At 41.3% G+C, this 16948-nt stretch overlaps 1 protein-coding gene across 3 annotated transcripts in view; it reads left to right on the top strand.

Moving 5' to 3' along the window:
* Positions 1-16948, top strand: part of LOC145464362 (collagen alpha-4(VI) chain-like) — a 27335-nt gene that overhangs the window by 8620 nt on the left and 1767 nt on the right. Inside the window, exons 13-24 of one of the 3 annotated variants that reach the window (XM_081448220.1) lie at positions 1181-1228; positions 1520-1884; positions 2379-2571; positions 4017-4052; positions 4347-4829; positions 5232-5407; positions 6279-6657; positions 8716-8891; positions 9643-10021; positions 11675-11869; positions 14237-14803; positions 15232-16948. The exon at positions 15232-16948 is cut by the window's right edge and continues 1767 nt beyond it. In XM_081448220.1, the coding sequence (XP_081304346.1) occupies positions 1181-1228; positions 1520-1884; positions 2379-2571; positions 4017-4052; positions 4347-4829; positions 5232-5407; positions 6279-6657; positions 8716-8891; positions 9643-10021; positions 11675-11869; positions 14237-14803; positions 15232-15872 (3638 nt within the window). In that variant the 3' untranslated portion in view covers positions 15873-16948. Of the gene's footprint in view, positions 1-1180; positions 1229-1519; positions 1885-2378; positions 2572-4016; positions 4053-4346; positions 4830-5231; positions 5408-6278; positions 6658-8715; positions 8892-9642; positions 10022-11674; positions 11870-13067; positions 13671-14236; positions 14804-15231 lie in introns of those variants that run through there. The other 2 variants (XM_081448221.1, XM_081448222.1) reach the window with 2 other exon arrangements.

The following is a 16948-nucleotide window of genomic DNA, read 5'->3' as shown; positions in this document are numbered from 1 at the left end:
ACAGCTTATAGATTTTTCTCAAGAATTATTGATTAATGTAAATATGTCCCGGAATTTTGTGGGGATATACCGCAGTCGTTTCCAAGAAGACCGTTTACGTTTACGTTTATAGCGAGAAAACGTGTATCTCATATCATATTTGAAGCCGGGTGATCCGACACACAGCTTACCTTTCATTGAGTTAAGCTCCTTGCCAAGTTCTTTTATTTCTGATTCCTTGTCGAGACAGTTTCTTTTTGTCGCCAAAATATCCTTCTTTGCATTCTTTATCTCTTGCTCTTTCTCTTGCATTTTCTGTGCGAAATCACTCTCCTTTTTGTGTTCACCTTCTCGCAACTGCGACACTTTTTCTTCAAGGCATGCAATTTCTTGGTTTTTCGCTGGGTGGGGATGAAGTACAAACGAAAATTACCAGGGGGATATTGAATAACATGACTAGCACCTGAGTTTCCAGGAACGAATTATTATTGTGAACCTCTGCCACTCGAATTTGCTTTAGAAGATCTACCATTACTATCGATTAGCAATCCACAAATCAGTACTTGGTATTTGAAGCTAGAGTCCTCTTTAAGTCCGGATTTGTTGCTCGTAGGCGTTGTTTATAGTTCCTAAGAGGGGTTTCTGTTACAAAGTTAAAATTCCGGAAAGTTCTAAAATCGATAAATATTAACTTTTCGATAACGACTCTCTAATCATCTGAATGTAGCAACGATTATTATATGGCTAGCTCCGTGAGCGGGCAAGATGAATCAAATCCCGCGCTGTGATTGGCTACCCGAGCGGGCAAGATGGAGCTATCTTACCCGCTCGGGAGTACCCGCCGTGTCCCGCAAGAAAAATTTCTCTGAAAGCCATATAATAAATCCTTTATTGACCAAGCTTGTTCGGTCAAGATGGCTTGATATTGGCCTCGTTCTTTTTGTTTCACGAGTTTATGGACCTCGACTCCGTCTCGGTCCATAAACACGCAAAAAAAGAACTTGGCCAATATCCAGCCATCTTGACCGAACAAGCTTGGTCAATAACCCATATATATTAATCTCCAAAATGTAATCTTCATGCTCATTTCGTTTCAATAACTTTTGAAATCTAAGGCTAGTTATTAATTATTGCATTTTCATTGACTAATGGAAATCTATTTATTGTAACGTTAATCTAGAAATTAATAATATTTTCACAGCGCCTCAGAGCTTGCCGCCGAAACTTCCTCCAGCTGCTGCAGAAACTAGTACGTTTATCCTCACGTTTATTTACCCATACGAATATCGTAAATAAATGAACAAATGAGAACTGGAAGTGGCAATAGTGTTGGTTCTAAATGCTTGAAAAAGTACGTATTTCATTTACAAACATGTTCTTGATGGGTGGGGGGGGGGGAGGGGGTGACTGGATGAAGAACAGCAGGTTGGTCTTGATTGGTCAGAATTTGTTGAACGAGTTTTATGAACCGTACAGACTAATTTGCAGTAAATGCAAATGGCTTTTCCTCATCGTATTTGTATATCTTTCTCTTCGCAAGAGTGCAAAGCCAAAGTAGACATTGCTATCTTGTTAGACGGCTCCGGAAGCATCGATTTCCAAAGCCCTGGAAACTTTGAAAAATGCAAGACGTTCCTCAAAAATCTCGTCAGCTCCTTCAACGTCGCTAAAGATGGCACGCATGTGGGACTTGTAGTGTTTTCCAGCAATGCTGACATCATCTTCAGTTTTGAGAAATATCTGGATGCAAACTCCATGATGGCTGCTATTGACAAGATCCAATACCCTGAGCAAGGTACCTACACCGGAAAGGCCCTCGATCTGGTGCGAACTGGTTTGTTTGAAGTCAGTGCGAGGCAAGGAGTGAGAGATATCCTTATTGTCATGACTGATGGAGCCTCTCGGGTAAGAACTACTGTTGATGACAATAATTCCATCTAGATTTCGCAAAAGTAACATTTCAATGAATAGCGAGGGAAGTGAGGTCAGATTCATTCGTGAACGTAATTTTGAGGGACGGGGGTTCTTTATGCAAAATTGCTTACAGAGGCCTTCAGCGAAACCGTTTCTCTTCTGTTTTAGTTGTATATTACGTACGTACTTCGTTCGCCCCAATTGGGCTTTTGAGATTAAAGATACAAAAAAATATGTATAAATAAATACAGATTAAAAAATATATATATATAAAAGAGACATATCAGTGTGTTCAAGACTCAAGAAATTTGGGAATTAAATGTTTTCTTGAACAACGTTTGAATTCCTTTAGTTAAGGTTCCAACTTGAGCGCAGAGTCTATTGAGTTCCAAAGTTTAACAGTTCACATCACATCCTTGTTGCTCGAATCAGGTTTAAAGTTCAGTTAATACGTCTGAATAAGCTGATTTGTTTCTGACGAATAGGACACAATAGAAGAACCTTCAAAGAAACTCCGTGACATGGGAGTGACGATCTTCAGCTTGGGGATTGGTAAAGAATACAAGAAGGATGAGCTGGATGAAATGGCAACCGACCCAGACTCCGCACATGTCTTGACAGGAGACTTTGACGAACTTGATCAAGTACTTCCAAAAATTAAAAAGCAGAGTTGTACCGGTGAGTATGCCAGGAGAAGTCAGCTAGCTCCTGCTTTATCCGATACTTACCATACATCCCTGGGGAGTAGGCCATGTTCGATATACAGTCGAACCTCCGGTTGCGACCACCTCTCGTAAGCGACCACGTCTCCTCGGCGACCAGTTTTTTAATATACCAAAAGTTTACAACTCAAATCACTATATCTGGAATCTCTTGTAAGCGACCACCTCTCATAAGCGACCGCGACCACTTTTAGAGCTAAAAGTTTGAAAATTTTCTTTTGTTTTGTTTTTTAACTTCCCATAAGCTGACAGATAATAGAATGGAAATTGGATAATAAGGTGTTGTAACATTATCGCATTCCTGGGTAGTACAAGAGACGGAAATGTCTCAAGAGGAAGTACAGGATTATTTTCTTGAAACTGACTTTTAACATGAATAAAACGTTTAATACCTGGGGTAAGTCTCTGCAGTTACCAAGCTCTCGTAAGCGACCACCTAGGCTTGACATTTTGGGTGGGGTTCGACTATATTAATATTCTAACATGGTTCCGAGGCTTTCAGAACAAAATTGCAAAGTTTTAAGTTTCCTTTGTCTCTTCGATACAAAGAAAACACCTCCAAATAAAGAAGTTTGTCCTGAAAGCCTGGGAGCCAACAAGTTAGTATATTAGTATATCGAACGTGTTAAGTTATAGTTAAATTAAAATTTAAATATCTTAGTTGACCAACTGGCTTTTCAAAGCCAACTGGCAGGAGACATACCAGCTGGCCACTGTATTTACAGGACTGACCTAACACGGGACAAGTGAAAACAAATCAAGCTGGTGGCAGGGTGAATGGCGTGAAACCGGGACCTCAGAATGACAAGACCAGGGGCCTGTTTCTTGAAAGCCCAGGAAACTTTTCGGGCCCGCAAAGCCATTTTTAGTTAATCTGTATCTAAAAACAGAAAGGTGTATACGCCTGAAACTTCTTGTTTGAAGAGAACTTCTGGTCATATTAAGAATATGTAGATAAAACAGCTCTGTAATCATAAGGTTTGAGATTGCTACGGCTTTTAATTTCCACGGGTGCGAAAACTTTTCGGGAACATCGTGAAATGGGCACCAGTACCTTAATCACAAGGCCACACGCCTCATAAATTAACAGCACAGTGAAGTTAAAAATTGCTAATATATATGTTGGGGAGTTTTAGAATCCGTGGGACTCCAAATTCAGTTAGTGTCCTGCTGTGGTTTTTCGTCAGGAATTTTTTTAACCAAGGGTTCTTTCAACAAGTCGATGATTAAGTAATGGTAGAATGCTGTAAGGTTATTAGCTCATGTGTGTAAAGCTTTCTTACCAAACGGAGTCCAAGTTGTCTTGCGAGTCTCCACTAGGACGGAGAAAAGAGATGAGGGATCTATGTAATTCATATATCTATTATCAATCTATCTCATTCATAAACTCTTCTCCAACAGCCGCAGGAGGAACATTGTCAACAAGTCCTCCAAAAGGTAATTTTTATTTGTACGTAGATACTAAACATGGCTTGACATACATTTCAATGCAATCAATAAAACCTTAGGTAACATAATTAATTAAATAATTTAAACAGAGGAATTGCTTTGTATGTTTAGGATCTTTTATCTGTTAGTTTGAAGTTTTCTGTTTGATCTGATTGGAGATTACCTTAGTGTTGTTAAATACATATGCATTTTAATAAACGGCATTAGTACGTTCAATGGACGATGATATGTCGTCTCTTGGTATGTTATAGTCGTGACTTCACTTTTTATTTGTTCCTACAGGTGCAGGAACAGCCGGTGGAGTAGGTACGGGCGGCACAGGGGTATCAGGAGTAGGAGGAGGAGGGGCAAGCATTGGAGGCAGTATAGGCGTTACAGGCGGCGGTGGAGGAGCAGGAGTAGGAGTAGGAGGAGGAGGAGGAGTAGTAGGAGGAGGAGGAGGAGGAGGAAGTGTTGGAGGCAGTACAAGCATCACAGTTGGAGGAGGAGGAGGTTTAAGTGGAAGTAGTGGTTCCAGTTCCAGCGGCGGCGGAGGAGGAGGAGGAGCAAGTATTGGAGGCGGTATAGGCATCTCAGGCGGTGGCGGCGGAGGAGCAAGAATTGGAGTAGGTGGAGGAGGAAGTTCAAGTGGAAGTAGTGGTTCCAGTTCCAGTGGTGGAGGGGGACGAGTAGGAGTAGGAGGAGGAGGACAAGGAGGAGGAGGAGGAGGAGGAGCAAGTATTGGAGGCAGTATAGGCATCTCAGGCGGCAGAGGAGGAAGTTCAGGTGGCAGTAGCGTTGTGTTAATGTAGGCTACCTCGATTTTGCGTCAAATGACACTTTTGCAAATTTTAGAAAAGTGCAAAACCTACCCTTTGATATATCTTCACGGGAAAAATTGTTAACCCGCTGAACGTCCTTGCCTTTTCAAACTCATTCGAGTACTTGCGTCAAGTCATGCAAACACAGGCTAGACGCACGTCGAACATGTATAGGGTATCTACCTTCTCGAATGTGAAACACCAATGACTAATCATAACGCCAAAATAACAGTCAGTTTCACAAAAATATAATACCTTACGACGTTAAGTCAATCAATATTGAAATCTGCCCCCAACACCGTTCTCCCGATAAAGCGATAAACTTGAACAGGTAATACATAATTCTGTTATTTTTCTGTGGCCGTAGAATGCAAGGCAAAGGTGGACCTTTTATTTGTCATTGATGGTTCAGGAAGCATAGAAAGCTCCGGGAAAGGAAACTTTGATAAGGTTAAGAATTTTGTAAAAGATCTTACCCAAAGTTTCGGTGTGTCCAAAGAAGGCACTCACATTGGGGTCATCGTTTACAGCGATAAACCAGAGGTAGGATGCCCGTAGTGAGTTCTGGGTAATCTCAGTGATAGCTGGCTTATCGAGACTGGCCAGGATGCATTGCGCGCTCTGGGTATTGGAAAACCGTAGAAGTAATATATCAAACACGAAAGACCGTGTCTGACCACATTTCCAAACACCGAGAAGAGAGTTAAAAATGCGACGCGCAGCGGAGTGTTTTTGACGAACTTCGAGGTGTTTGGAAATGTGGTCAAACATTGTCTTGTGTGTTTGATATATCTTCTCAATCGAAACTAAAACTGAGGAGAAAACGGAGAAAAAAAATCGTGAAAATCTATGCTAATTGAGATCAGATATTCAAACACCGTGACGGTCGTGATTTCCTTTGTTCAAACTTGATGAATTGTTAATTGATGACTTAATATATTCACTGATGCATACATTAACTGCTTCAGTTCTGGAGCATGAATACGTCCGATCATTTCTAATGCATCTTCAGCTTTCAGTTCATCGTTTTGTCGACAATGTGATGAATCTCTGGGGGGACTTCCATATGAAAAGGTCGGAAGTTTTGAATTAAACCCCTAAAGGAGACTACTCTGGTCGTGGCTCAAGCACTGTTTGACCCCTAAAAGGTACCGCGTAAAACAGAACAGGCTCAGTCACCAGCCGCTGTTCAGCTATTATTATTTCTTCGAGTCCGCGCTAAAAGATACTTTAGTATATAAATAGTAGCAAATAGTAGCGTTTCGTTACGAACGCCCTAAGTGAGACCAGGACCTTTGACTTATTCCCCTAAGCGAGATCACGAGCGTCTCCGACCTCTTCATATGGGAGTTCCCCGCGGGATGTACCTAGGTATCGTTGTAGAGATTAATTGCAATAACCTTTGTTCATTTAGGTTTTGTCACGGTTTGATCAACATAACAGCCTATCAGAAATCGTTGACATCATTGATAAAATCGTATATCCTGGTGGTGGAACAAATACTGGCCAAGCCCTTATAGAAGCCAAAGCTCTATTTGATAACGGCGCCCGAAAAGGTGTTTCTAACATCGCTTGTGTTATAACTGACGGCAAGTCAAAAGATGACATTGCTGTTCCATCCCAGGAGCTCAGGGACTTAGGAGTTACTGTCTTCAGTGTAGGAATAGGTAAAAACTACGATCTTAAAGAACTGCAAGAAATGGCTTCCGACCCAGATTCACAGCACACGTTTAAAGCAGAGTTCGATGCGCTTAAGAACATTGTGAATACCATTGTAGATACGGCGTGCAAAGGTAGGTGAATCCTCTATTTTTTATTATGTTGCCTGGATACTCAATATTGGCAGAAGTTTCTTTTACATACATACAATTGTACGAATGTTTAGAAAGGAGCCAAGGTCATAGTCCCATAGTATCTAAAGTAAAACACAGGACCTGGACAGTGGAAAGCTCTTGCCTGATTTTTCCCCATGGCTTCCCTTGCATGAGTGTTTTTTCAGACGCTTTTGCTGTGCGGGAATATTTTTGGAAATTGCCCAAACCCCCTCCCATTAAAAAACATTGGTCCGTCGCTTATGACAAATATCTACCAACGTAACGAAAGAACGGGAACTGGTAAAAAATACCCTCTAAACTTCTTCCACAAGTAAAAAAAAAAGAATTGTTTCTTAGCTGCTTTATCACAGATGGCTCAAACTCACGTTTAGGAAATTGAGCGTTGGTGCACTGGCCTCATGGTTAGTGGCTTGACTCCGGATCGAGCGGTCCTGGTTAATTGTAAGGGTAGGAAGCTAAAGTTTATCATCAAGTTAAGGATGATGTAAAACATACATTATCTTATATCGTAAGGTAATCGCAAAAGGCGATTTCTACAAACGAGTTCTATTGTTTCCGAAAAATATAATGACGATTAACTTTACTGTGTTTGCCCAAAATCAAACCTCCAAACAGTTAAAGGAGAAGGTCACTCCAAAACACGTATATTTTTGCAAACGCTAATAAAAACTTCGCACCAAGTTTAGCCACTCACCAAAGTTTCAGCTTCTAAAGTGCAGGTTTTCCTTATAAAATTCGTCTCCAAAGAAGCCCAAAAATCCGACATCGTTGCCGCCATTTTGAACAGTACTCAGCAGCCAAGCCGCGTTTTCGTGACGTCATTCTGTCCAACAGATTTTGTCCAAATGGCTTCCGACGGGCCTGTTAACTACCACTCTGGGTTACGGCTGCTCTTGAGCCGTATTATTTTGAGCCAAACATGCTCCAGCTCCGAAAATGATAGCAGTGAAGATGATGAAGTGGATAATCGCTAGAAAAAAAATACATTTTGCTCACCGGTCGGACGGAATGTCGTCACATAAACACGGCCTAGCTGCCAAGTACAATTCAAAATTGCGGCCTCCGAAGTCGCTTCTTTCGAGACGAATTTCTTAAGGATAGCAGGCACTTCAGAAGCTGAAACTTCGTTGAGTGAAAAAACTGAATGTTTACTTGCTATAGGCGAAGACATAAAAAGTAAGCTTTTGGAATGACTTTGCCCTTTAAAATTTTTTTATGCATGGATCTCTTATATTTTCTTATGTTTGGTCTGAATGTAGATTACAGCAGGCAAACATTCATACACATGCGCAGACAGCATTAGAACGTTACAAACATGACATGACTCCTTATTTGATCCTTAAGTTGCAAACACAGCCGGCGGAGTAAACGCAGGGGTATCAGGAGGAGCACGAGCAAGCATTGATGGCAGTATAGCCATCACAGGTGGAGTAGGAGGAAGGAAGTTCACGAAGATCGGACGTGTTATGGGAAGCAAATTAAAGGATCAAGGAGATACAGAAATTGTGACAGACGACTCAGATACAGACGGTGTTGCTTATCAGAATCTGTTTTTTGATGGGCTTGTAGGTACATACGCTACGAAAACACACATTTCAGGGGGGAAACTCAGTTAAAAAACCTCAGGACTTTAAACCTGAACGGGGGCCGGCTGGGGTGGATACAGGATTTCAGAGAAGGAGGTTCGAGTTACGGACCACCGACGGTTTTCCCCCGGAGGGGAACGTCCGTGCCCTTTCAAACTCATTCGAGTATTTGCATATCACTCGAGTATTTGCATCAAGTGATTCAAACACAAGCTAGACGCACGTCAAACATGTACAGGGTATCTACCTTTTTGAATGTGAAACACCAATGACTAATCATAACGCCAATTTACAATCATAGTTTCACAAAAATAATACCCTACCACGTTAGCTCAGTCAAGATTAAAATATGCACCCGACACCCCTCTCCCGATAAAGCGATAAACTTCAACAGGTAATATATAATTTTGTTATTTTTCTCTGACCGTAGAATGCAAGGCAAAGGTGGACCTTTTATTTGTCATTGATGGTTCAGGAAGCATAGAAAGCTCCGGGAAAGGAAACTTTGATAAGGTTAAGAATTTTGTCAAAGATCTTACCCAAAGTTTCGGTGTGTCCAAAGAAGGCACTCACATTGGGATCATCGTTTACAGCAATAACGCAAAGGTAGGATGTCCGCAGTGAGTTCTGGGTAATCTCGGTGATAACTGGCTTCTAGAGTTTTGGCCGGGCTGCATTGCGCGCTCTGAGTGTTGAAAAACCGTACGTAGCAACCTCGCTATCAAGTAAATAAAACTAATAACAGACTCACGAAAAGCATAATGGTCAATACTGAGTCTTTAAAACTGTTAAACGTTTCAAGTATCCATTAATTACTTCTACAGTTTGTCGCCTAATTTGTAATTCACAGATGCATACATTATTGTTTCAGTTCTGGAGCATGAATACGTCCGATCATTTCTAATGCATCTTCAAGTTTCGGTTCATCGTTTTGTCTTCAACGTGATGTATCTCTGGGGGGACTTCCATATGAAAAGGTCAAGGATGTTCTTCGGAAAATTTAAATTAAAACCCTAAAAGATACCGCGTCAAACAGAATAGGCTCGATTACCAGCTGCTGTTCAGGAAAGGAGCCTGCACTGGTAAACCGCATTCGAGAGACCGTCGAAATTGAGCCTAAAAACGGAACTTTGAGCGTTTTTATTATTATCTGATTTCTTTACGTGCACGCTAAAAGATATTTTGATAGCTAAAAATAGTGGCGTTTGGTCACGAACACCCTAAGTTAGACGAGAATCCTTGATTTATTCCCCTGAGCGAGATGACGAGCGTCCCCGACCTTTCCATACGGGAGTTCCCCCGGGATGTACCTAGGTATCGTTGTGGAGATTAATTGCATTAACCTTTGTTCATTTAGGTTTTGTCACGGTTTGATCAACATAACAGCCTATCAGAAATCGTTGACATCATTGATAAAATCGTATATCCTGGTGGTGGAACAAATACTGGCCAAGCCCTTATAGAAGCCAAAGCTCTATTTGATAACGGCGCCCGAAAAGGTGTTCCTAACATCGCTTGTGTTATAACTGATGGCAAGTCAAAAGATGACATTACTGTTCCATCCCAGGAGCTCAGGGACTCAGGAGTTACTGTCTTCAGTGTAGGAATAGGTAAAAACTACGATCTTAAAGAACTACAAGAAATGGCCACCAACCCAGATTCACAGCACACGTTTAAAGCAGAGTTTGATGCGCTCAAGTACATTGTGAATACCATTATAGATACGGCGTGTAAAGGTAGGTGAATCCTCTATTTTTTATTATGTTGCCTGGATACTCAATATTGGCATAAGTTTCTTTTACACACATGCAATTGTACGAATTTTTAGAAAGGAGCCAAGGTCATAGTCCCATACCTGGATAATTTAAAGCCCTAGCACGATTTTTTTTTTCAGACGTTGTTGCTGTGCAGGAAGTTTATTTTCAAATTGCCCAACCTCTCTTTCCTCAAGAAAATGATAGTCCATCCCTTATGACAGATATTTACCAACGTATACCCAACGTAACGAAAGAACGACAACTGGTAAAAGTTACTCTCTAAACTTCTTCCACAAAAAACAAACGATTTGTTAGCTGCTTTATCACAGATGACTCAAACTCACATTAGGAAATTGAGCGTTGGCGCACTGGCCTCATGGTTAGTGGGCTCGAATCCGGATCGAGCGGTCCTGGGGCCCGTTTCTCGAAGGTCCCGAAAAGTTTTCGCAACCGGAAAGCCGGCGGAGAATCTTAAACCTTATGATTACAGAGCTGTTCTTTTCACATATTCTTGATATAAACAGAGGTTCCATTCCGTACAAGAAGTTTCAGGCGTGTTCACCTCTCTGTCTTTAAATACCGATTAACTAAAAATGGCTTTCCGGGCCCGAAAACTTTCCGGGGCTTTCGAGAAACAGGTCCCTGGTTAATTGTAATCGCTCGAAAGTTTATAATCAAGTTAAGGATGATGTAAAATATGCATTGCCATATATCGTAAGGTAATCATGACAGGCGATTTCTATAAACGAGTTCTATTGTCTCTGAAAAACATGATTAACTTTGCTGTGTACGCCTAAAATCAAATACTCGAAACAATTAAATCTCTGTATGCGTGGATCTCTTATATTTTCTTATGTTTGGTCTGAATGTAGATTACAGCAGGCAAACATTCATGCACATGCGCAGACAGCATTAGAACGTTACAAACATGACATGACTCCTTATTTGATCCTTAAGTTGCAAACACAGCCGGCGGAGTAAACGCAGGGGTATCAGGAGGAGGCCGAGCAAGCATTGATGGCAGTATAGCCATCACAGGTGGAGTAGGAGGAAGGAAGTTCACGAAGATCGGACGTGTTATGGGAAACAAATTAAAGAAGCAAGGAGATACAGAAATTGTGACAGACGACTCAGATACAGACGGTGTTGCTTATCAGAATTTGGTTTCTGATGGGCTTCTAGGTACATACGCTACGAAAACGCACATTTTAGGGGGGAAACTCAGTTAAAAAAAACCCAGGACTTTAAACCTGAACAGTGGCCGTGCTGGGGCGGATACAGGATTTCAGAGAAGGAGGTTCGAGTTACGGACCGCCGACAGTTTTCCCCTGTAGGGGGTCCGGGGTCATCCTCTCCATGAAAATGGGATTTCCGGCATTCTGAAGCCAAGTCAGCGTGTTGTAATGTGTAATTTTTTTTTTAATTTAGGGATTTGACTTAACACGCCGAACCTCGCCAGATCCGCCCGGGCCGGGACCGTATAGTACGCTATGTCGATCATGTCTTGGATCTCGTGTCTTTTTTTGTTTTCTCGGTCTGTTTAAAGATTACTTCCGAGCTTTTACACAGACAAAAACACACACAGCGTTATTTCCTTATAATTGTTACACGATTCCCTTTTTTATCATTCAGGGGTAGAAACAAGTGATAGAGCGGACACTGAACTAGTGAACGACACGGGTTTGTCCCCTGGTGAAGGGTCAATGGAAACCATCGGAAGCAATCCCACTGAGTCAAAGAAACAAGGCGTTCAGGAAAATGCCGAGGAAGACAAATGGGATACAGGGGATGTTATTAAGGAGAACCTGATATCCGGTGGAGATATTGGTAAGCTATAAACTATCGCATGTCAATGTAGTTTGGAATAATTAACTTGAATACAGTGAACCTGGAAAGGAGCTACTTAGCGTCACTACGACATCCCAGTGACAGATCTGGAATGTATTTGTAGAGGTGGCTGTTGTTTAGAGGAAGTATAAGTAGGAATGTAATATGGCACCATGTAGATCAATTAAGCAATAAATCGTATAAGTATCACCCAATGAGTGGACTAATACAAATCCTGCATTTCAATTGGCTACGCTATTAGTAATAGTCCTGGAGTAGCGAAATTGGCGCAATCGAGCGTGACGCTTTCTCTCGTTTTATTCCCAAATAAATATTTCTTCAACTTGCATTTGCTAACTTTATTATTGCCTTTTCCGTCCGACTAGTTGGGTGATACCAATTAAACCCTTCGCCCTCAAGGGTCATGCGATCAATAGCCCTCAAGGGCTACGGGTCTAATTGTTAATTATTATATGACTTGTGTTTGTAGCCATTGTAACGCGTGCTCCATAACTGGCTAATCATAGAGCATTATTTTTCCGTAATGCCCACGCGCCGATTACGGGCCTTCAAAAGCAAAACAAAAAAGCCATATAATAAACAACTTATCCACCTTTAAACCTTCGTTCTTTACTGGAAAATCTCACAAGTACCTTGCCCTTGCCGTATTGACCTCACTACCGTTCGGTCAATACGGCAAGGTCTCGGTTTGAGATTTTCCCGTAAAGACCTCACTCTCAGTTAATAAGTACTTAATACTGATCAACCGTAAAAATTAAACCTGCAATAAAGCCAATCGACTGCCCGGAGGATATCAGCTGTCCATGATGTTTGGAGGAGACCTGTTTTCACCAAAAAAGGACAACTGATAAACTGATAATTGAAGAATGCTTTCTCAAAAAAATAAAATTAGTGTTTAAAAACTGGGCTTCAACAGCTTTGTGGTCATCGTGGAGATTTGAACGTTTGGAGGTTGGGGTGTAGGGAAGTTTCAATGACACTGAGTAAATGTAGGAAGTGAATTGTGGCTGACAGAAGAACCTGCCTGTTAAAGAGAGGTGGCCATAAGTACAGGCTCAGATTAGCTTCGATAAATTCCACTGAATAAACAGCCTAAGGATAGTAGTTTGATACCGATAACAGTTGTTTGTACAATGCACGCGTGTACTTAGTAACCGGCTGTACACTTATTGCACAGGGGGCAAGAATCAGGAACAAATGTCTGGGAGACGAAAGAGAAGACTTATGGCCACCTCTCACGTGCACGTGTAGAAACAAGAGAACGATACGGAACTTTGACGACATTTGTTGGGCCTGACTAGCTGACTTTTCACGCATTCTTATCTGCATGGAATAAACCGGGCGCGTGTATACGAACCAAACACGCGCCCTTTCTTAGCATGGATCCATCAATGACATTTACCTTATACACGATTGTCCTGTTCCAATATTTGGTGATCTAAAAGACATTAGCTAGTGCCATATATTTTGAACAGCCCTATGTTAGATTAGAACAGAGGAGTTAGAAATAGAACTCTGAGAACCTTAATTACACTAGTACAGCTCGACAAGGAAGTTTTTGTTGGAACGAAGTTTTCAAACAGCGATTTTTTTTCTTTTCGGAGATATACTGACCATTCTATATAAATACCCATCAGTTTTATTGTACCTTTGAACTGGGATTTGAGAAATTGCTCTCAGTATATATATTAAATCTAGCATTTTGCAGAACATAATAAATTTTGATTTCTTTCCTGGAGCCATTGGATCTTGTGAGTCATGTTTCTTTACCCATGCAGTTGGCAGCCGTGTCAGTTAGAAAAGAGGATCAAAGCAGTGAGACGCAGTCTAGCAAGAGATCTAATGTGAACAAAAACGGAATCACAATGCTAAATATAAGGTCGCACTGCCTCCTAGAGGAACAAAGCTAACATTCACATGTCATGCCAATAGGCCATTTTCGAGTTACCTTTTGCCTCTGTGTCAAAACGAGTCTTGTGCTAAACCATTCATATGAAAATGCGTTTCACCTATATACAGGTTCATTTTCATGCAAATCACACTCATTTTCTTATCGAAGGTTTTGAACGAAGACTCGTTTAGGAACCGATTCACTCGCAAATGGCCTTTTTTATCGCCTTCCTTCCTCTTTGAATCCCAAAAATTTCTTTAAAATGTATAGGATTTGCGTTTCTAAAGGCACCATTACATGAAAGACCTAGGTGTAACACTTCAGAATAATGGTTCTATTTTCCAATTATGCGCGTCATGGAAGTGCAAATAAGCCAGGCAAGATGGCTCTTCTCTCTGAGTCCTGGCAAGCTGTTGAGCCTGTACAGCTTTATTATGTTCCTTTCCTATTAATAGGTGCTGGTGTGTGCAGAGACAAGGTCGATTTGGCTTTTCTAGTTGATGCATCTGGTGACAAAGACAAGAGAGGACGAGAACATTTTAAAAGTAGTCTGGCAATCGCCAAAGCCATCGCAAGTCTGTTTGTTGTCAACCATCTGCAAACTCATATTGGTTTTGTTGTATTCTCTACCAATTCTCAAGTTGTGTTGAATTTCAAGACATACTTTGACCAAAAAAGTGTCGAAAACGCAATAGATGGAATACAGTACTTAGGGGGAAACACCAACATTGGCGCCGGACTAAGGCTTGTGAAGAAAGAACTGTTTGATGCCACTTCCAGAACAAACGTACCACACATCTTGATTGTGCTGACATCAGGAAAATCAACCGAAGATGTCATTACTCCATCAAAAGCACTCAGGGATTCTGGTGTGACTGTTTTCTGTATTGGAATTGGAAAAATGTACAATGAGAAAGAACTCGATGAGATAGCGACAGACCCGGATGCTAGTCACGTGCTTACAGCGGATGTCGCTCGGCTTGGTCTTGTTCTCAAGGCAGTTAAAGGCAACATCTGTAAAGGTAAAAAAGAAAACTATGCGTGGCTAAGCGAAAAAAAAAAACTTCCTTTTGCAAAGACAGTACCAGTTACTTAAATGCTAGTTTCCCCATTTTTAGCCAGGACCTTACGAAGATAGCAGAGAGGTCTTGACAAGGAGAGGTGCTTTGCCAAGCACGTTTCACGGTTCCAATTCCTTGCCGTAGGCAGTTTCACTTACAAATCGTGTGATGAACGAAACGTATCTTTTAAGGTGACCGCTACGCCACGGCTCATTTCCTCCCGAAACATGTCTTGTGAGTAAAACTACTTATTAACTACTTCTACGTTTGCGTTCACGGCGTTTCGAAACTTAGGAAAACGACTGAAGAACTTAACCAGGGGTTTTGTGATAATCACCAAACAAATTATGAAATGTTCTTGTGTCTAATTTCTTCATTCTTTTCACCAGCCAATATCCGGCCAGTGGCTCTGTTTCCATTGAACGCGAGATACGAAGCACGAGATGTGATTGGTGGAAATCCTCCCGGGGAAACAAGTCTAGTCATTCCAGCTGTGGGGCCTGATAACAAGGAAGGCGACTCGCTCTCATTTCTTGGCACACCAGATAGTTTCATCGAGTTTCCAAATAATGGTAAGCTGGATACTAAAGATTCTTTGACCATACTGGCGTGGGTATTCCCTGAGAAGGCCGGTCCCATCTTCAACTTTAAAAAGGATGGCTGGGGAGCGAATCTGTGGTTGGCGCAACCCAGAAAGTTATTTGCTCATTTTGTGGATCGAAATCATAAAAAAACGGTTCAGCCATTGCAAAGCACAAAGGTTGCACCAAATCGATGGAATTACATCGGCGCCACGTATGATCACACAACTGGAAAAGCTGGTCTGTGGATAAACGGCAAATTTGTAGATTCCAAGAACTTAGGCCAAATTGAGCTAGCTACTAACTATACAATAAGAATGGGGGCTAGAGTCGGAGATAAAAGAAACTACCGGGGCCGCATTGCATGTCTGCAGATTTACGATATACCTCTGTCTTCAGAACAGATTGATAATACTAAAGAAATTTGTAAGCGATACAAAAGACAATGATTGGCTCTCTTTTGCTTGTACAACCGGAAGGTTTTCTTCCAGCTATGAATTATTACAAAGATATGGCTCCACGTTTATTACATTGCACGTCATTCAGACATTGCCCTTGATGATACCAGGGCGTTTTGTTTATGCAGTCCTTCTCCTTACTTACTTTTTTTTTATTTTGGGGTTGAAATTAAAATAATCGGAAAAATAGAGCCCACAATAGTAAAAAAAAAGTACTTACATTCCAAATTAAACAAATGCTATAAGTCCTTGTAAATGGTTTTGTAATAAAATCTTGATACATGAATAAAGTTGGTTTAACTATTTCACAGATTTTGTTGTTATTGTTGTTGTTGGCCGGGGGGAGGGGCAATCAACCTCTGTTCTTCTACCGTGCTACAGGTGCCTGAGGCACTGATTGTTTGTAGGAACGTAGATGATTGGCCAAACGAAACAAGAGTGACCAAACTCGAGCCCAGGACCCGTTTCCTCGGCTCTGCGGTCAGCGGTTGCGTCGCCGGAGAGACCTTGGGGTGACCCTTGCAGTAAGGAACAACTGAGTGCTTGGGAGTTAGAGGTTGGACAAACAACGAAAATGTTGAATTTTGCCTATTTCAAAACTTGCTCAAGATGTGTGTTATTTTTTTTTAACAAGAACATTTAATCAGAGCCAATATCTTGTTGCTGAAATTTTGAGATAGAGATTTTTAGATACTGGGCAATATATAGCAGTTTTCATGACCTGTCTTTGCCCTCGGTGTTCCGATCTTGGCTATTTATAATTATTGACGTTCGTATTTTTCAACTCCCGAATATGAATAAAGATCTTGGGATATTTTAGAAGAGAAGTAAAAACTGAGCTCTGTTACCGGCTAAAAGGGATTTTTGAAAAAAAAACAACAAGCCGGATTTTTTAATGTGACCGGCGTGACTGCTCGATCTGTGTAAAATTGCTCGCATGGCTTTATGTTATTTAGAGCCTTGAAAGTCCGCCAGGCTATCTGATTACAACAATCTTTTCTTTTGGACGTGAACCCGGGGACGTGAGCCCATAGACGTCATAGACACCATCCGGCATGATGGAGAGC

Source organism: Orbicella franksi, chromosome 12, assembly GCF_964199315.1.
Source record: "Orbicella franksi chromosome 12, jaOrbFran1.1, whole genome shotgun sequence".
Lineage (NCBI taxonomy): Eukaryota > Metazoa > Cnidaria > Anthozoa > Scleractinia > Merulinidae > Orbicella > Orbicella franksi.
Note: the sequence above shows the minus strand (reverse complement) of the source record. Positions and strands in the feature narration are given on the sequence as shown.